This window comes from Girardinichthys multiradiatus, chromosome 6 (genome assembly GCF_021462225.1).
Source record: "Girardinichthys multiradiatus isolate DD_20200921_A chromosome 6, DD_fGirMul_XY1, whole genome shotgun sequence".
In the NCBI taxonomy this organism is placed as follows: domain Eukaryota; kingdom Metazoa; phylum Chordata; class Actinopteri; order Cyprinodontiformes; family Goodeidae; genus Girardinichthys; species Girardinichthys multiradiatus.
This window is the reverse complement of record NC_061799.1, coordinates 17,251,468-17,273,237: the sequence shown is the minus strand read 5'-3', so window position 1 is coordinate 17,273,237 and position 21,770 is coordinate 17,251,468. Positions and strand designations below refer to the sequence as shown.

The 21,770-nt window shown below is 38.1% G+C and overlaps 1 protein-coding gene across 1 annotated transcript; it reads right to left on the bottom strand.

Moving 5' to 3' along the window:
• Positions 1-1,212: 1,212 nt before the first annotated feature.
• On the bottom strand, positions 1,213-21,084 carry LOC124870064 (protein Niban 1-like). The gene is made up of 14 exons (XM_047368500.1): positions 20,928-21,084; positions 17,716-17,846; positions 14,919-15,056; positions 14,722-14,839; positions 13,400-13,564; positions 10,500-10,615; positions 10,319-10,423; positions 8,810-8,972; positions 8,497-8,678; positions 8,264-8,410; positions 8,044-8,154; positions 4,433-4,540; positions 4,232-4,343; positions 1,213-2,762 (listed from the first exon to the last, which is right to left on the bottom strand). The coding sequence occupies exons 1-14, from the start codon at positions 20,980-20,982 to the stop codon at positions 1,471-1,473; spliced, it is 2,943 nt and encodes a 980-aa protein (XP_047224456.1). The 5' UTR covers positions 20,983-21,084; the 3' UTR covers positions 1,213-1,470.
• Between the last annotated feature and the right edge of the window lie 686 nt (positions 21,085-21,770).

Below are 21,770 nucleotides of genomic sequence, written 5' to 3'. Positions count from 1 at the left end.
AGTTTAAAGCAGTTAAGGTATAAAACTACGCCAAGCTTTAAACATCTCACAGAGCTCTGTTCAACCAATCATCTGAAAACGCAGCATGATACAACTGCCAAGTAATTTGACAGGCCGGACAAAGAGTGCGTTCATCTAATAAATACATGAAGAGACTCATGGTAATTCTAGTGGAGCTGTAGAGAGCCACCGCTCAGATGGGAGGAATAGTCATCAGGACAACTATTTGTACTCCAAAAGTCTGTCCTTTGTTGATGGTTAGTTTAAGAAAATCATTGTTGAAAGAAAGCTATGAGAGGTCTGGTTTAAAATTTGCCTCAAGCCACAAAGTGGGAAGCAGCAAACACATTAAAGAGGGTACTCTGGTCACACTAGACCAAAATTGAACTACTTGGCCTACTTAGAAAGCACTCTGCCAGAAAAAAAAAACTAAACACAACCCTGGCCTGAATTCAATATCCCCAGTATGATACATGGTGGTGGAAGCATCATGCTGTGGGGATGGCTTTCTTCAGTAGGGTCTGAAAAGCTAACCACAGTTGATGGGAACATGGACAGAGCTAAATATAGTGTTATCCTTAAGGAAAACAAGTTAGAGGTTGCAAAAGACTTGAGAGAAGGGTGGAGGTTTACCTTCTAGTAGGACAGCAATCCTAAACATGCAGCCAGAGCTACGATGGAAGAGTGTAGATCAAAGCATATGTGTGTGACAATGGTCTTCTCCAAAGTCCAGACCTAAATCCAAATAGGATCAGGTGGGAAGACTTGAAAATTCCTGTTCAGACACTTTCCATCCAGTCAGACTGAACTCGAGCTATTTTGCTGAGAAGACTCTGGGAAATATTTCAGTCTCCAGATGATCAAAGGTGATAGACATCCACAAAACACCTACAGCTGTAATTGCAGCATAAGGTAGTTTTACAAAGTGTTACAAATGTATGCCTCACTTTTTCTGACTTTTATTTGTAAAAAATATTTTAAAAACCATCTATCCTTAACTGTTGAACGTTAGTTATACACTTAAATTTGTGATGGTCTATCACCTAAAAGTGGTTCAAAACCACAGGTTCCTAAATAAAGTAAAGAAATGAGCAGTGTGAACACATGCTCGTACCGCTCTGTTTTTTACAGTTAATGGTGTTGAAATGCATCTATGTGGTGGTTTCAACTACTGCTGCCACCTCTGAATAGAAAAAAAACAAAAACATAGAGGGCTATTTAAACATGTTTATTTAGAAACTTGAATTTAATGTAATATCAGCTCATGTAAACAAAATAAAATGAGAAATAAAAAAAAAGCTTAAAATATTTTTTAATTCTCCAAATTTTATTAAATGCACTGTGAACAAAGGAGCAAAACTTGACCTTTTTGACATCCTTGCTATGTATCATTTACAAATAGGTGTGTTGTAATCATTTAGTAATGTAGATTCATCTGTTATTCACACTTTGTGGACGTTGCTGTGATGTTTATGTTGAAGGTGGAGTGCTGCTGGAGCTTTCACAGGGGTTGATTATTGTCTCCACTTGAATGATTTCAGTCACGAGATCTCTGATGATGGACACACTGTCCAACTGTGGATCAGAACCTGTCTCTGGGTGTGATTCCATTGGCTGAAAACTTTGGAGGTCTTCCCTCTTCGCCTGATCTTTGTTTTCCTTTTCTTCTGCATGTTCTCCTTCCTCTGCTGCCTCCACCTTAGCTTCTTTTGGAATCTCACCCTCTGTTTGATCATCATCCATACCTTCTTCATTCCCTGTCAGCTCAGGTATTGCGACAGCGGCGCTCTCTGTTGCTACTGCTGGTGGTGTACATGGCTCACTGACAGAGTGATCTCCTGTTTGGGCTACACCTTCTTGCTGTCCTCCATCACTCTCATCATCTCTGCCCTCATTTTCCTCATTCTCTGATGCTTCCCTCTGTTTCTCCTCTTTAACTTTTTCAACCTCCCAGTTGTCCTTGATTTGGCCCGTCAAGTAGACTGCCCTGTCAGTGGTCTGCTGTACCACAGGCTCTGTGGAGCATGGTGCAATCGCTTCGCTTAGTGACCCAAGACTGACTGTCATAGGACTAGCTGTGCCGGGTGACTGTGGTGGTGACGGAGGCTGGACAGAGGAGGTCTCCTCTGATGCATGATCTGAAGTTTGATCTGTGGTCGGGAGGTCAGGTGTGACTTGATTTTCAGGTGATGTAGATTCAGGACTTGGAGCAGATTCGGTTTGGGCATCTGTTGTCTTGATCAGGACCAAAGAAGCTGGTTCAGGAGAGTCCTGGATGGCGGATCCTGAATCCATCTCAACTGCTTCTGTAACGGCTCCACCCATGTTGGCAGATTCAACTGGTGTAGTGTCTGTTGCTGCCAGTGCTGCCTCACCTCCACTTTTACCCTCTTCGTTGGTTTCCATCAAGCACTCACCCTCTTTGTTGTCAGGTTCATCAAACTGTTGTGTCACAACAATCACAGGACACATAGGGCTCGGATATGGGGACTGAGCTGGACTGGGGTCACATTTGGTATCATTATTAAGTTCTGCATTGCTCTGAGGGGAAACGTCAGGCATTTTGCTCTGATCTTCCTCCACAGGCGCAGTTTCTTTATTGGCACTTTGCGCCTCCTCTTCCGAGTGACGAGGCTGAACTGCTGGGCTGTCAGGGGCAGAGACAGGAGGCGTCTGTCCAAGTAGACTATACTGACTAATGGCCAAATCGGACGTATCCAGCAGGAAATTATTACTGTTCTTACTGGCAGCATCCTGGACCACTATGAGAGAAAAGGCACTTAGTGTCATGAACATAAAGAAAAAAGAAAGAACCAAAGATGTACCTGGAACCCTAGGAATATGAATTTTTGCACACACATCCACACCTTTCATTCTGACAAGACTGTTTGCAGAAAGTCTTCATTATGATATTAGTTTGAGCTAAAATTTTTATCTTGGCGATGATGGTCCTTAGATTATCAAAATAAACTTTTATGACCCTGAAGCTGTTATGGTCAAATTAATTCATGATCAGTTATACATTTTAACAGGGATTATACACTCACCGACCACTTTATTAGGTACACCTGTCCAACTGCGTGTTAACGCAAATTTCTAATCAGCCAATCACATGGCAGCAACTCAATGCATTTAGGCATGTAGACATGGTCAAGACGATCTGCTGCAGTTCAAACCGAGCATCAGAATGGGGAAGAAATGTGATTTAAGTGACTTTGAACATGGCATGGTTGTTGGTGCCAGATGGGCTGGTCTGAGTATTTCAGAAACTGCTGATCTACTGGGATTTTCACGCACTACCATCTCTAGGGTTTGCAGAGAATGGTCCGAAAAAGAGAAAATATCCAGTGAGTCTCAATTTCTGCTGCGACATTCGGATGGTAGGGTCCGAATTTGGTGTCAACAACATGAAAGCATGGATCCATCCTGCATTGTATTAATGGTTCAGGCTGGTGGTGGTGTCATGGTGTGGGGGATATTTTCTTGGCACACTTTGGGCCTCTTAGTACCAACTGAGCATCGTGTCAACGCCACAGCCTACCTGAGTATTGTTGCTGACCATGTCCATCCCTTTATGACCACAGTGTACCCATCTTCTGATGGTTACCTCCAGCAGGATAACGTGCCATGTCATAAAGCCTGAATCATCTCAGACTGGTTTCTTGAACATGACAATGAGTTCACTGGACTCAAATGGCCTCCACAGTCACCAGATCTCAATCCAATAGAGAACCTTTGGGATGTGGTGGAACGGGAGATTGGCATCCTGGATGTGCAGCCGACAAATCTGCAGCATCTGTGTGATGCTATCATGTCAATATGGACCAAACTCTCTGAGGAATGTTTTCAGTACCTTGTTGAATCTATGCCACCAAGGATTAAGGCAGTTCTGAAGGCAAAAGGGGGTCCAACCCGGTACTAGCAAGGTGTACCTAATAAATTGGCTGGTGAGTGTATACTTTAAATGTGCACTTCTCTATTTAGGTCTTCTTAATGACACATTAACATCTTGAATATTAACAGGCTGCAGATGGAAATATTTTATGGTTTGAAACTGCCTCGCCCTGATTAGCAAAGGGTCCGATTGTACAGCGCTTTGTGTGCCTTGTTGCTGAAAAGCGCTATATAAATAAACTTGACTTGACTTAACTTGATTGAATTTATTTGTCTAAGTGGCTGCATATTGAGACGTGACTATATCACAAAGAGCAATATGTGTGTCAGTGTGTACCTGTTAGTATCTCCTTATGGAGAATGTTTCTCAGAATGTCATCACAGACATTGTGAATCAGAATAAAACTGCTGTAGTCAGAGAAGATATACTGCTCAAACTGCTGGAGCTCCTGCACAAAGGAAAGCCATACTTTACTTGTGTACCGTGTGCAGTGAGAGTGATAAAGTCAGGCAGCCTCCATCGGTGAGTCTCACTTACTGATTTGCACTTTTGGTCCATCCTGCTAATGACAGAAGGCAGAGTGATCTCCAGCAGAGCTTCCTGATAGAGCTGCCTCTGCACCACTCTGCTGTCGTAGTCCAGCTGCTGCTCAAAGACAGACATTACCTTTAACACACTGATCCCTAGCATGATTTTTGCATTTGTAAATCTGATGTATTTATATACCCAAAACGTTGTACCCTTGGTAGAGATGTGTGAAAAGCCATTAAACTAATTTGTCTTACATTGTACAATCTTGTGCAGAAAGAAATATCTATAAGAAATGGCTGATGCAACACTTTTTGGCACCTGTAACAGTTTTTTGAAAATAAATCTTATTTTCAAAATTTTAAGGTGACTGAAGTGTTTGTGGACTGTTATTTAAAAATCTATCCTGTCACAGACGTTTTAAATAAAATCTACTTCCTGTTTTCTTGAGGTACAACATGACATAGTGGCCCGTTGCTCTTAGCTTCTGTCCAATAAGCCGGTCAAGGACCCAGTTTTATCTTAGCCTTGCCAGGAAAATTCCTTTTCTGTCCTGGGATCACAGATATGAATGACGAAGCTGAAGTTAGCTGCTTCCAATTGGGGAAATGGGTAAAGGGATATTCCACCCCATTTTCACTACCATAAGCATCTTTTATCTGCTGTAGTTTTAAAAACTACAAAATTAAAAATCTTCAAACCCTGATTAGATTATTTTATACCTATATGGAGGACAAATCCTGCCATAATTAAGAATAAATACAGAAATAAATAAATGAATCAATAAAATAATTACTGGGCCAAAAAGTAGCTATAAATATAAATTAGTGCGCCATTACATGCAAACAAATTATAAAAAGAAGAGATTGCTTAAATTATTGATTAATTAATTGGATATAAATATGTATGTTTCTATTTTAATCTACAATTCTTATTTATAAATATAAGTTTTTTTATATTTTTTTAAATCATATATATATATTTTTTTTTTATTGATCTCTATGTTTTTCCTTTGTTTATTTAATACAAGCGGATTTCTTGCTGTTTTATTTTTCCTACTCCTTTTATTTCTTTCAAATTTATTACCACTCAAATAGAATTAAAACGTTATTTTTCCTTAAAAATATATTATTTTTCTAATTATTTTACTATCCTTTTATTTCTTAAGCACTGATATATTTTCTTCTCTAATATACCCCTGTTGTATATTTTTATCCAACAGATTTCCCTGAGCCCATTTATTTCCATCTTTCCTTTTTACATTACTTGCTGTATTGTCAGTGCCTCCTCAACATATTCAACATATTAACCTTTTTAAAGTTAACTGTCATTCAAGGATTATTTCTGTCCTGATTGAGTTCAGTTTCTATAAATGTCACTATGTTGTATCTATGTTTCATGTGGCATTTCTACATTAAAGGCTCATAAAGATGTTTATTTATAAAGTTATTCAAAGATTACAGCCCTAGACCCCTGGGAAAGTAAAGGCCAAATAGAGCTTGAATCACTCAGAGTAGTCTTACATGTAGAGAAACTTAGTGGAGAATAAGGAACCTAGAATAATCATTCCAACGAAATTGTCCGCAATTTTCTTTTATGGTGTTATGAATACTCTAAAAGATTAGGAGATATTGCCATATTACTATTGCTTTAATTCTGGAATCCCACATTAGATGCTGATGTGTATAATGTTTCCCATGTTTATGAGGGTTTAATTTAGAAATGGCACATGAAATATAAATAAAACATAGTGACATTTATAGAAACTGAATTCTTAATCAGGACAGAAATCATCTTTGAATGAAAGGTTAGTATGTTGAATAATATTGGCCATATTTACTAGGATTTATTGTTGAAAATGTATATCTTAATATTATTCAGAAGGTATCATATAATTTAACGTTGAAGTTCTTGTAGTATGGTTCCCTTAGTTTGTGAAAGTCCGTCATTGAGTGATGCTTTTATTGTAAAAGCGCGTCTGAAAATTTGACTTCCTCTTACTACTTCAGCGAACTGAAGTATTCTCTCAGTTAGAGTCAACAGGATACAGTAAACTATCCCGACCAACAGCGCTATCGACCACCAAATCCACAATGCTGCTGACTTCTTTAGCAACATGACAGAAGTTAAGTTAGCCGTCTCTGCTAGCTCCTTTTCAGAACCAGGTAGAGGCTCAGCAGCTACTTCCTAGAGGCTTGACCTCAGCCAATAGGAGAGACACTCAGGCGATGATGCTGGTCCAAAGACCGCCCCCTCTGTCTCAGTAGTTACATTTCTTCCTTATGTTGAGGAGGAAAAGACAATACAGCAAGTAATGTAAAAAGGAAAGATGGAAATAAATGGGCTCAGGGAAATCTGTTGGATAAAAAAATACGGGTATATTAGAGGAGAAAATATATCAGTGCTTAAGAAATAAAAGGATAGTAAAATAATTTGAAAAAACTAAATATTTAAGAAAAAAACATGTTTTAAATATATTAGAGTGGTAATTAATTTGAAAAAAATAAAAGGGGTAGGAAAAATAAAACAGCAAGAAATCCACTTGTATGAAATAAACAAAGGAAAAATATATAGTTCAAGAAAAAAAAATGTTTTGAAAATTAGTGGTTTAAATAAAAATAGTAGATCAAAATAGAAATATATATATATTTATATCCAATTAATTAATTAATAAGTTAATACATTTCTTCTTTTTATTATGTTTTTGCATTTAATGGCACACTAATTTATATTTCTAGCTACTTTTTGGCCCATTAATTATTTTATTGAGTCATTTATTTATTTCTGTAATTATTCTTAACTTTGGCAGGATCGATCCTCCATACACTAATAGCAGAATCCTTCAAATTCAGTTTGTGATTTGTGATACCTTAGTAATGTTGAGCGATTTTAGTGCTTTTTGTCTTTTTTTCCCCCCATCTGTTAGTGTAGAATAATCAAGTCCAAGTTTGGAGTCTGTGCATTGTAGTTTTTAAACTAAAGCAAATTAAAGATGCTCAAAGCAATTAAAAATGAAGTTGAAATGCCTTTTAGCCATTTCCTGAATCAAAAGCTACAATCGGAAGCCAACTTCAGCTCTGTGAGATGGATCTGTAAAGTTTGCTAAACTCTACTGCGACCTCTTGCCCGCTTTTAAGAATGGCAGAGGATCTGTGATGGGAAACTTTGTAAGAGGGCATATCATCAAGGAATATTTCAAGAAAATTTTAAAATTTGTGGGGAGCAAAAAAAAAGATTAATTTATTTAAAGGGTTTTACACCCTCACCACACTCGCTCACACCCGACTAGAAGTTTCATGTGTTCAGGGCTCTATATTTCATATATTTAACTTATCTGTCAGTTATGCTCAGCATTGATAGGTTGTTTTGCCTCATTTTAGCCATTTTCCCATCTGAGCTGCTGATTTGTCTGCCTGTGAATTATGTGAAAGCGCATACATTGCTATCTCTGTGAGGTCATATGAATGTTAAGGGCTTCAGTTTACAACTGAGACCACACACTGTCTAAACAGGAAGTGCAATCTCTCATAGCTCTCACATTGCATGCTTATAAAGCCCAAACTCTAAGCATTTCTATTTTTATTCTTCTAGTATATTTTCCCATGAAATTTAACTTTTACCTTGAAGACTCTTTCCTTAGCTCTCTCCATCTTGTCAAGAAGCTGAGACGGTTGCAGCTTTGTTGATGATTGGAAGAACTGCTCCAAAGTGTAAACGGCACTGTCCAGTAGCTGCAAGAAACACAAATAAAATGAAACGTTCATCCCTTTCATGACCTTCAACTTGTCACCTTCTTTATTTTTATTTTGCCACAACAGCTGCTCTGAAAGTCCATCACACCTGCTCCATCTCCAGATTTGCAAAGTGAATGAGTTTCTCAACGCTGCTCAGTCCAAACCTCTCTTTTACGTTTTCCAGTTTGTCGCTCAGGTTCTCCACCTTTCTGTAGTTCTCATCCAGACTGACAGAGCGCAGACTGGTCAAGGCCTGCAGTACACACACACTCATGTTAAGCAACATCAAGACAGTTAATATGGAGAATTTAGCCAGAAATTCACAATGAGCTCTCCCACCTGTTTGATGTCCTCCACCTGTCCACTTGTGAGTGAAAAGGCAGAGTTCATTTGGGTTCGCAGTGTGTCCTGCATCCCAAGAATTCCTGGACCGATGTGTTCAGTGAGTGCTTCAAGGATGGAGGAAATGTAGGGCACCACAGACTCACTGCACACCTTCTCTGCTTCTTCACATATGCACGCTGGAATGCACATGAATATATTGATAATGTGTTAAGACATACTATATTATAGATCTGTTGAGACACCAATTGGATATGGTTATAAAGTCATTGTAATTTTCTGACTTTATGTCAAAATGGAGATACATTACCTCTGACCTTCTGCTCCAGGAAGTCATGAGAGGACATTATCTGGTCCAGGTTGGACCTAATGAGCGCCTGACTGGCTGATGCAGTTTGCCGACACTCCTCCCTCAGAGCCTCCAAACTCGCAGTCAACTGTTCCAGCACCATAGTGTAGGTCACCTGAACTGTCTATATATAAATAAATACAGGCTAATATTAAATTAGTAAATTTAGCATGAGAGACATGTCTGAGTCCACAACTGCAGCTGCCGCAGCACCTTTTACATTCCACACACTGACGAGGTTTTATCATTAGAATCGTATAACTCTTTTATTGTCAGGACTCCATCTTTTGCTTTGCTAGAACTAACTCGGTATCATCTTCGGATGAAAAATTCTAAACAGTTCTGTTCTTATTCTGATTATTAAAGTAAATCTTAGTCAGTGTTTTAATTTGCTTTATTTTTGTCATCTAAAATCTTAAACCTTGATATACAGAGTTAGGGTTACAAATGTCATAATCTACTCCTTTGTACATGGTAAAACCATCATGCAATATGCAACTTCAATATTTGTCTATAGCAAGCATTTGGGTGCACTAGTTAGAACCAGTTTGTGCTGTACTATGCATTTTTTACATATCCTTTACACAATATAGTATACGCAACACACTCACAACATGATGATGTCACCCCCAAACTTGCAAGCTTCCTCATTTGTTTTTCTTCAAATGTAACAATGGTCATTACGGCCAAACACTTTAGCTTTAGCTTCATCAGACCTCAGGACATGTGGCCAAAGATTCAGGTCTTTCTCCTCTTTTAAGTTGCCTTTGGAGTAATGGCATCTTCCTCTGCTGAGTGGCCTTTCAGTCCATGACGGTTTAGGATTTATTTAACTGTCGCAACTGACACTCTCCTCAGCCAGTATCTTTACAAGACCTTTTGCATTACAGTTTTGGTTTACCACACTTTAATGTTAGTGTATGTAAACCAAAAGAAAGCAGTCCTTGCTCTAAAGCAGAAAAGCCTGACCATCAAACAGGACAAATATTGAACTACTCGGCCACAATTACCGGAAGAATATTTGGACGAGTCACAGTGATGCTACGAACACTGTATCAACTGTTAAGTGTGTTGGTGGCTGCATCATGCTGTGGGGCCTGTTTCTCCTCTGCAAATGGTACTGGTGCATTGCAAAAAGTAAAAAGGAATAACAAGGATAGATGGCAACCTCCAAATTTATCAACTTCACCTCAAATCAGCATTTCAGTGTTTGGAAACTTGGTTGGCACACCATAATTTGGTGTTCCAACAGAACAGCAAGAAACTTCTGACCAGAACGTTCAACATTATCTCATTTTGCGACCAGTCTATCTTTAAATTAACATTTTTCTATCGTCTTTACAGCACAAGAAGCCTTCACTGCCTTTATGTGGGTTTTAGAGCCAATCACTATCATTAAGAAGGAGATAACCTTTGTATTAAACTATCATAAATAATGCACTATAAACTCTGTTTGTCAGTTGAACTTACTGCCTGCCATTGACGGATCCGTTCAGTCTTCTTGCCCTTCACCTTTGACTGAAGCTGGTTTTGTAACCATGACAACAAATCCTCCATCATCTGGCGGGTCAGCACCTGCACACACTCTGCCATGAGGCATATTGCTAACAGGTCACAGAGAGACAGTAAGCTGTATGTTAATGTTGCTAACCTGTTCTTCAGTGCCCAGCAGCTTCTCCCACGATTCATAGCAACCTTTCTCCTGCTGGTAAAGACGGATGGCTCGGGCATATGCCTGGTTCTCATGGGATGAACTATGCCAGGGGTCTGCAGGAAGCAGAAAGTTTGTTAGTGCTTCTGAAAATGATGATCAACCCCCCTTCTGAGTCTCTTGTCCCCCTAGAACACAACTATCTAATTTTTAACCCCTTAAGCCCGAGGGTCTCCTTACACGGGGACTTGGCCTCTTTAGCTTGTAGCTGACTAACTCTGAGACTGACACATCTTCATCTGAGACTCCTCTACAAAAGTGTCTCCTTCATCCTTATATCCACTGACCACAGCTCAAGCGCCATGCAAAAAATTGTACAAGTTGAAAAATGCCTTGCAAAGAACGAGCTTGCATTTTTGGGAAAATAGACCCTTAGTTATTTAGTTATTTTAAACTTCCTAACTCATTTTCTGACTGTAGATGTATGGCCAAGTTTAGGTAGGTTTGTTATTGTAGCCATTTCTTTACTCACGAAGATCAACAACATGTCTGCCTTTCCCGAAGGCATGCTCTCTTATCTATCCCATTTTGAAGAGTAGGTTAGACAAATAAGCTTTTCTGTTTTCTCATATTTACATCTCAATAATATCTCAAAATAAATGTGTTGATTATTTTTAAACTCCCAACGCTCTGATCAACTTCTGCTTTCTGATCAAAGGTAAACCAAACTTAGCACAAAAAATCAAGATAGTGTTTGGTTGATACGTTGTTTGTTGTAAAAATGCTTCTTGGAAGTAAATCTTATACTATTTAAAAGCCTGTTTATTTAGCCTTAAATGGTGCCGTAAGAAAAATGCATTTCTGAGCAGCACAGTTGAGTATGTGGGTTGTACCCAAGTTGCTGAATCCTCTCTGCTGTTGCCAGACCAACCTATTCTGCACCTAAATCTTGTTTGGTGTCATTCATTGGATTGGATATTTAAAATTTGACAACACAAGACATCTTGGCCATTAAACATTTCTTTTTTTATTATTTTTTTTAAAGATAGGCTTCAGTAGTGTGAAATATTACCACAAAGATTTTTTGGGGAAAATTCTCCACCTTCCCTGTGCTTTTCCATTTAATTATCAATTTTATATTTTTTGACTGTTACAGAAATGTTAAGAGAGCTTAGGACTATAAACTCCAAAGTAATACAATTGGGCTTCAAGAGCAGAGATGAATAACAGTAATTAATGAGGACTTTTTATAGACCTAAGCAACTTCTCTTCATATTGCCATTGATTTAATACATTAGGCGCAGCAAACATCAAGTGATGTAGCATCAAGAACATAAGGAAAGAAATACGCTTGCAGTAAAAAAGGAAAATGCAAATATCATAACTTAGATGAAATCAACAAAATTCACGATGACATTAGAAGAGGATATCAATCTGTTCCTGGTTATCCATTACTGTTTTATGCGTTGCAGCCTTTTGGAGGATGAGCAGTAGTTACTGATGGCTATTTGTGGTTTGCTGCCTGTCACAGCTCAGGATGTTTCTGCTCAGATATGTCATGCCTTGTTTTCGCAACGACCACATGACAACATTGAAGAGGGGTTTGTTTTGGGCTTGTATCCTGCTAACCACAGAGGAAGTGAGCAGTTTTAATATTTTTATCCGTTGCTAAGGCAACTGCCACAGTATAAGTCACAAACTGAAGCTGACACACGCAGCTGCAGCTCTCGAAACACTTTTCACCTCTATTCTTAAGCAGATGAAAATATTTCTTAAAACAGGACTACAACTCATTATGAATTAATTCTAGATGATGAATGTGCAAAATAAGAAACATGTTTTTTTATTTAAAGTAGACTCTTTATGCAACCTCTTTAGATAAAAAAAAAACAAACATTCATGATAAATACTCCTGGAGATAGAAATCAAACAAATTCAGCTCTAAAACTGCTTTGGCAGGCAGCAGAAAAAATAGTGTGATCGTGAAAAATTTATGTAGACTACAACTTTTTCCCACATTTAGTTATTGAACTTACATTTTTTTAACGGGCTTTTCTGTGGTTGATCAATACAAACTAGTTTTTTAAGCTGTGGAATAAAAAGGATGCAAGGTTTTTTTTTAAATTCTTTACAAATAAAAGTATTTGTGAAACCACCTTTCACTGCGATTCATGCTACAATTGTAATTTTCAAGTCTTACAGTAGATTCTCGTGTGGATTTAGGGCTGGCCTTTAACTAGGCCATTTTAACACACACATATATATATATATATATATATATATATATATATATATATATATATATATATATATATATATATATATATATATATATATATATATATATATGCTTATATATATATATATATATATAAGCATATATATATATATATATATATATATATATATATATATGCTTGATCTAAACGTTCCTTTGTAACTCTGGCTTGATAAACTGTTTAGTATCATTGTCCCCAGGTGAACCTCTACCCCGGTCTCAGGTCCTTTGCAGCTTCTAACAGGTTTTCTTCCAGGATTGCCCTGAAAGGAGCTCCATACATTTTCCCATGAACTCTGACTAGTTTCTTGCCCCTGTTGAAGTCATACTGACTCCAGCATGTTTCTTTGTGTTGTGACATAAAATCCCAATGAATACATCCACGTTTTTGGTTGTAACATGATATAATGTGGAAAGGTGGTGATATAAATATTTCTGCAAGGCACTGTAGATGGATGTTTGTCTTGATGTAGAAACCTTTGTGTTCAGCTGCAGAACTGTTCAGCACATCATCAGCAGATCATATTTGGCATTTTGTTTTTTTTAATAACGCCCTGTTACTACTCGACATAATATCAACTGCATTCTTATTGCTAATTTGTGATGCAGGTTGGTGTTTTACCAAGGTTGCGGTGTCTAATGCAGGCCTTGAGGCCAGACAGGAAGTGATCTCTTTCATCTTCTTGTTGAAACAGGAAGCAGGTGTGGCCTGCGTAAGGCAGATGAAGATATACAGCAAACACATCTGGAGATGAAGGCGCTGAAGAAGAAGAATCCTCTTTCACTCCTGGACAAACAAACATCCATGTTACAGATTTGATATGTTTAAGTTATCATTATGAAATAGTTTGAGTTCATATCATTCTTGAATTATTTTAAGAGAGATTTAAAATAATTACTTCTGATGCTGTATTTAAAATTGATAAAATACAAAAACCCATGTGAAAGGTGACCAAAACTGCATTCATAAGTTCTTCAGGCTCCATTTACATGACCATATGACCCCTAAAATACATGTTTATATTACATTTTTCCCAGTTTATGTTTCACCAATTACTTAGAAAGTGTTTGCTGAGTCTTCCTAAAAAAGAGACTGTTGAAATATTTGACTGCTTCTGCTTTTACCTCTGAAACGCTGATATCCTCATGATTTCAATCATTAGTTTCAAACTTAGTATGATTTCCATTTTACAAGAAGCCAACATGTGGGCAAGCATTTGTCCATTGTAACTTCCTCTTTAAAAGGAGAACAAGAGGAAGGTCTGCAGTGCCACATTTGAAGCTTCAGACAGAGTGAATACCCAAGAGTTCAGGAACACACTTAATAAGTGCAAATAATCCAAGCTTTGTTTCACAGAATTATCAGTTTTCTCTTCTGAACTAACCAATCCACGATGTTAACACCTGCAGGCTGTGTAACTGTAATGCTCTTCCTTCTGGTGTACCAACTGCAAAGTTATAACTGATGCAATCAGAATTTATTTGAAGATCCTTTTCCTGGTTTAGAAAGTTCTTGGCAACCTTAGTCCCCTGTATTTAGGGATACTGTTCCTATTTTATAGAACCGTACCATCTACTGGAAGCAGGTTTTTAACTAGAAAACTAATAGCAAACTAAAACACACACCGAGGTCTCGATTTATCCTAATGCTGATTGCCTCTGGAATGAACTACCTGAAGATTTAAGGAAAACTGGGAATCTTTTAAATAAAACTTCAAACATATTTTTAGTTTAGCATATATGTGAGTACGGTTTTATCTCTGTTCAGCTTTTAGAATATTTTACATCTGAGTTTAAAAAGTAAATAGTTCACTGTTTTACAGTCTTACATTGTAAGGGAGGGTCTATTTTTACATTAGTAAAGCTGTTGTGTTGCTATGTTGGATAAAAAAGTTTGATTTACCAATTGGAAAACCAGGGACACATTATGATATTGCTAAGTACCATTGAGTATTCCTAAGCAGGTTTTCTCCAGGTGAGCTCTTGACTCTTCCTCACTGGTGAACACCACTCCTCCTGCTGGCTGAAGGACCAGTTTAGGTGCGGATCCACGTCTAAAAGTCTAAATAAAAACATCCGGGACAGTATAATCAGTTATAAAGCAAACAAGAAAAACGGTTTACCTTATGTTGGTTTGTCACCTCTGCGCTATCATGTATTTCCACTTTGTAGTCTTTCTTTAGGACAGCATATCTCTCTCTGCATTTCTTTCCCAGCTCATCCCAGCAGGAGAATTTAATACACCCCTGGTACAGCACCTCATCTCCATCGTTCTTAGGCTTCACAAAAACACAGACACAATTAAACATCAGAACGTAACTGTTCAGCTGCAGCTATATGGAGCTAAATTGGGCCATAAAGTTTGTTCAAAAGAAAAACATTAGAACCTGAAAAATTATTTTTAACCTCCCCCAAAAAAATCTGAAAACTGGAAAAAAAAATTTGCAACTGAAAAAAAAACATGTGAAACTGGGAAAGAAAAAAGTTCAAAACTACTTTTCAGATTCAAGTTTTTTTTTCAAACTTGTAGATTTTTTTTTTCGGCTTCAAACTTCTGGCCCTGTTTTGGCGTGGGGGGCGGGGCCTCAGATCATGGGGGTGCGGAATCATGAATGACAGCTCAACACAGCTGCTGAACAACATATTCCCAGCTGTTGCATTCAGGTACCGTGGGAACTGGAAATATCTGTATATCTGTAATACATCATCGATATTCTATATATATGTGATTGGTTTTGAAAGATAACATGCTTCACCGATAGAAGCAGCTTACGTGAATACACAACGCGCATCTCAGAGGAGAAAATATGATATTGACAGATTTGCACAGCATTTTAAGTCTGTGTTGGAGATTTCCATAGCTCTCAACATAAAGCAAAAGAACTGCCAGACTAAGCGACGGTATGAAACCAGATGCAAAACGAGCCGGTATTTTCCGAATATCCTTGCATAATTAAGCCTGGACTTGTTTTCACGTGGACTGGACTCGGGTTTCGGTTTCTGGTGCGTTTTTGATTTAAACGTGTTTGGTCTTCATTTAGTGAAGTGACTCACAGTCAGGGGCAAACTGGCATACGGGGCAACCAAGGAAATCCCCGCTGGACCGTTGGCTTAGTGGGACTCCAGCCCTTGAAGTGAACCACCGTTGTGCCACTGTTTGTTTTAGTAGCCCGGGCTTTTTTTTCTGATCTCCGCTCTTCATTGTCCGCTCAGCTGGCCGCCCTGCATCGCATGTTCATTTGTTACAGATCAGCTGTTCACCAGCGCACAGCAGAGATGATCTGCCTGACTGGAGCAGAAGAGAGGGGGAGTCCGAGCTACTGCACCCTGTTGGCGGTCAGACCTTTCGGAGTTCCTCCGGTTCTTGGTCCCCAGAAGCGATCAGACTCTATCTAATACTGACTCTTAAAGGAACGACTCTCAAACAGTTTCTAACTTTCAGCTCCTTTAATCTAAATTAGGCAGAGCTGAGGCTCCCGTCTCGGACCGTAGCGTCTGTGAAAGGATGAGAAAGAGCCTCGATAGAAGGTCACATGTAGTTTTATATCTGGCACTCCGATGCAATGGATGTTCCCTCCCTCAGTGTTTATCAGTAAACTGGTGTGTCACCATTGTGTTGTCTATCTGGTACGTTGTGTAGTAGCGGGTGTCCATCCTTAATCTAAGTGTGCTGCTGCATTCTAATCAAACCAGTTACAGCTTGCTGCACCATCAAACCCAGTGCCCCAGCCACAGGTCATTCATGACAAACCTTGGGCCATTTATCCTTGTAATGTGTGTTGATGAGCATTCTTGTCCTATTCTAGCAAAAAGGATACATTAGAACTTATGCTTTATATCATTATGGTATAAGTGGGAAAAACAACTGAGTCATATAAATAAAGGTTATCCTTAACAGGTTGATATGGCATAGTTTAGGGCACAATGGTCCAGAAAAATATCAGCGCCTCAGAAACTGTCCCTTCTGGCGTACTTGATGTCGCGCTCGCCCTGCGTCTGTGCGGGGCGGTGGGCCGGTGGTTCACGGGCTGAAGTGAACCACCGGCACACCGCCCCGCGTCTGTGAAAGGCGGTTATTAAAAACTAAACATTCATAAAATAAGAAATGCCTAAGCCAGCGGTCCATCAGGGATTTCCTCGGTTGCCCCATGTGCCAATTTGCCCCTGGCTGTGAGTCACTTCACTAAATGAAGACCAAACACGTTTTAATGAAAAATGCACCAGAAACTGAAACCTGAGTCCAGTCCATGTGAAAACAAGTCCAGGCTTAATTATGCAAGGATATTCGGAAAATACCGGCTCGTTTTGCATCTGGTTTCATACCGCTGCTTAGTCTGGCAGTTCTTTTGCTTTATGTTGAGAGCATGGGAAATCTCCAACACGGACTTAAAATGCTGTGCAAATCTGTCAATATCATATTTTCTCCTCTGAGATGCGCGTTGTGTATTCACGTAAGCTGCTTCTATCGGTGAAGCATGTTATCTTTCAAAACCAATCACATATATATAGAATATCGATGATGTATTACAGATATACAGATATTTCCAGTTCCCACGGTACCTGAATGCAACAGCTGGGAATATGTTGTTCAGCAGCTGTGTTGAGCTGTCATTCATGATTCCGCAACCCCGTGATCTGAGGCCCCGCCCCCCACGCCAAAACAGGGCCAGAAGTTTGAAGCCAAAAAAAAATCTACAAGTTCGAAAAAAAAACTTGAATCTGAAAAGTAGTTTTGAACTTCTTTTTTCCAGTTTTACATCTGTTTTTTTTCAGTTGCCAAACTTTTTTTCGAGTTTTCAATTTTTTTTGGGGGGGGGGGGGTTCAAAATGATTTTTCAGGTTCAAATTTTTTTCGTTTGAACAAACTTTATGGCCCCAATTTAGCTCCATACACTCAAGCCTGTGCTGACTGAATTTCTAGATGATTTCATTTCTTACCCTGTGTGTCAGCAAAAAGCCTCTCTCCTCTTTCTTAGGCTCCACCTCCTGGTGAATGTGTCCAAGGTAGGTGACAGAGTACTGCTGCCGGTAAAACCCACTGAAGCTCTGAAATTCGCTCTCAACGAGTCCTGCAAAGACACAAGGAGTAAGGCAAGAAGCCATTCTTATTACATTCTATAAAACACACAATATAATCATTAGGGAAGACAAAAAAAGCCTCCCAAATCTTTCTTAAACAGATATTTTCTTAATATATTAAAAAATATTTATCTTTTTTTAATGATATGAAGATATTTGCTTTGGTAAACAATGCTTGTGTTTTTTTTGCCTCAAAAGATGATCAGCTTGCAAAACCCTATGGTTCTTCTGCCCAGTTTATTAGCCTGAGAACAGTTGCCCTGCTGCCCATTTTTACATGCGGTTTTCAAGATACAGAGACATTTTTCTCCATATTGTCAATTTTGTTTCTGAAGCTAATGGGATATTCCGGTTGGTATTGTAAGAACATTACACAAAATTGTGTTATAGTGGCACTAAAATTAGCAAATTTTTCCTCACAATAAAATAATGTTCTGTGTAAACATTCTCTGTAACTAAGATGGAACTAGTAATCAAGGTAAACTGATGCAACTTTTAATCTTTTCTTTATCAGTTCAGGCAATAATACAATTGCTAATTTGAATGCTTGTACCTAGTTGGGCTTTGGTTACATAAATGGATAAAGGTAATTAAAAAGACATTTCAAAAATAGCTCATTATTGATAAAGCACAACACTATTCAATAAAACAGAGAAAGTTGGTGATCATTCATGACTACATCCTATACTGGACACATGCAACTTTTAGTGAAACCTCAAGGGCACTAAGCATCAAAAGAGTTTGATATTGAAAGCATTGAAATGTAAGTTTAAGACTTGGGAATGTAATGAATATTTCAGAATATTCGCTTTCTCAAGAACATGATAGTGATGTTATCTGAATGACTTCCTCTCTGAGATGTTAATACCAGGTAATATGGCATTGTGACCATATTACCATGTGACCAATAAATTGTGCTGTATGCCTGAATGCATTTAATTATTTACAGCATAAAAAATTTGTATTTTGTGATTAATCGAATGTATGCAAATCTGCTGTTGCACTTTTAAAACTTGTTGAATCATATTTCCATTTTTCTTTCGATTTAATTCTTTACTGTCAGTCAAAGATCAAATGCTTGAAGAAAAAACATGAGTTGATGGGTATTTTTGAGTTGATAGTATTTTTTTAGCATTCATGGTCAGACATGACTTTTCTAACTATGCTGCAATAGACTCCAAATAGACTCCAAATACCGAGACAGCTGTATTGAAACAGATGTAATGTCAGCTACACATCAGCATGCAAATGGAAACCTGCAACGAGACATGAACATGGCAACTCTTTCCATAAAACTAAAAAGGAGTGTGGCAAGCACTGTGCCATGGAGTAGACCTGTATTAAATTCTTGAAATGATTTTCCACAATTTATAACAAGGCATTGTTCACAGTTTGCTAGATATTATTTAAACCACCCAAAACCTAATTTTTGAATAATTATTGTCTGATGCTTTGCTAATAAGAACTTGTCAGCAATATGCTTATTACAGTAACTTAATCTGACAGATTTCCAGTTTGTTATTCATTTACTTCATTTGATTGCCTAAATGTCAAATCATGCTATTTATATGTCCTTTGGCCTTTTTTAGCTTCTCTTTATAATTACATAATATCCATCTTATACACTTCTTTGTTAGGATTTTGTGCAGCACGTCTGGTCTTTATTTTCTAATTTTTGACAGTGAGCTGACAGGAAAGGAGTGGAGAGAGAGGGAAAGACATGCAGCAAAACTCAACAGGCCAGGACTCAAAACCATGACAGCCTGTGTTGAAGACTAATGCCTCCAGAAATGGGGATGTGGACCACCGCCACACTCCCCGATTTACACTTCTTAATTTTTTGGCAACACTATTTCATAAACCTGTACATCAATCTAGATGAGCATGACTGCAGCTTTTAGGTTAAAATCCAAATTGCGAGCTACATCCCATGTGTGGATCTTGGTAGGAATGATGTGCTAGATCTCTTAACAGTGCTGTCATGATTTGTGTGAATGTAGATTTATCATGATCTCATGTTTAAACCTTGTTTACTCTGCAAAGCCAGTATCACACATTCTTTGGGTCAGTCTGACTTTCATCTCACAAACCGAACCAAACACAAGGATACACAGATCAGACAACCCATAATAATATAATAGTTGGAAATAGCTATAATTACATTCTAGTTTGCAGGGAAGATTAGTGACAGGATGTGTCTGAGCTGATAACACGTATAGGAATGCACAAATGGAGAAATGAACTAAAGCATTCACATTAAAGGGGACCTCAATGTTGCATTGTTTCGTATTTTCTATTCTATTCTATTTTCATTTGAAGGTAAAATTATCATGAATAATCTGTTTCCAATTAAAATTTAGCTTGACTTTATTTTAGATAGGATCACACTGATGTCATTCTTGTGGTTAAAGTGGGTGCCATGCAGCGGCAATGTACTTAGAGTAATTCTGGGGACCTTTGCTGTAATGTCACACCCCTCCCCACATTTCCTGTGTGCCTCTTTGCCAAAACCTTTTCACTAAAGCACTAAACCTTTCTCATAAGATCTAACTAAGCACTATAATCTCCAAAACTTTGGTTAAGTAGTTTATAGCAGTGTTTTACATCAGTCTTTGTGGATTAATTATGCCACAGAACTGTTTATAGCTCATATTATGTGGCTTAACAACCATTTAACATTTGCACAATTAAGGTCAGGTCCCATTAGATGATATAAATAAAATTAGATACATAAGAACTGGGCAAACGAGGATAAAAGGCATGGTTGAAAATCAAATACTTTTTAATCTTTAATTATTCTGCTACTGCTACAGCTGCAATAATGTTTAGGGGACTAAAGGTACAGCTCCTGTTGCTTTTGCAGCAAAGCTTGGGTGCTGAAACCATTCAAACTCGCATCCCTGCGGCTCTTATTTCTCTGCTTTCTGTTCAACATCTGTCCGTCTTGTTTAGCTGTTTTTCCTCCCAGAAATATCATACATCAATGCAAATCCCATGCATAACACCGGAGCCAGTCAAGCTCTAATAAACATCTGAAAATGAAAACATCGAATGAATAATGTCCTCGTTACCTTTGATGTGGTTGATTTTGGCCTCATCTAGCAACCCAGAGGAAGATGCTCCCATGCTGTAAGTTTTCCTTTCCCCTTCTACAAAAGCAGCATTAATTGAATACGTATGCACTGTGTGCACAGGGGCATATGTCAACTGAGTGATTTTCCCTGAAGTGTCAAGAAGTTTAAGCTCAGCTCATTTCCTCTGTTCTCTGGGACTCAGTGTGTGTGTGGTAAGTTGGGCGGGGCTGTTGAAGGTGTCAACAGTGCATCAAGCTTAAATGTCACAGCTGGGCCATCTGCTGGTAAAAGGTGAATTAAAACATTATTTTTCTTTATCTTACTTAAATGCAACTTTAGAAGTATGACTATTAGTCCCTGTGCTGAACAGAGTGTCCTCAATCCAACTGTCCCACCTGTTACTGCTGAGAGGAGCTACAAAATACTAATATAGGGATCAAAGTTTAGCAGCATTTAGACACATTGTTTCAGTGATATATCACATTGTTTTCTACTTTTAATTCTTTGTTTGTAATTTTTTGTGTTATGCAATAAAAATAAACGCATTTTAGTTTGTGCAATGTGACATATTGCAATGCTCTGTGTAATGCAACATTTGAAGTTTATTTGGGATTAATCAGAGGCACTTTAAATGATGGCAAGTGTGAACTGAATCCTATTTAGGTTTCAATGTGGTGATTAATTCAGAACACAGCAATATCCCCAGTTTTAAACGGTTGTGCTCAACAATGTTATTACATCTGAATTCATTATTTACCCCATAAAATAGTTTTTTAACTGAGTTTTACATGATGTGTGTCTCATTAAAACTGGAACAAGTTCAGAAATAATTTATTTTCA

Bases quoted from the DNA above. Each gene is read 5' to 3' on its own strand.
- LOC124870064 (XM_047368500.1), bottom strand. From the start codon at position 20,982: ATGGGAGCATCTTCCTCTGGGTTGCTAGATGAGGCCAAAATCAACCAC. The intron at 10,616-13,399 runs GTAAAACACCAA...TGCTTCCTGCAG, and splicing joins CATTAGACACCGCAACCTTG to ACCCCTGGCATAGTTCATCC. The intron at 4,344-4,432 runs GTAAGTGAGACT...TCCTTTGTGCAG, and splicing joins TGGACCAAAAGTGCAAATCA to GAGCTCCAGCAGTTTGAGCA.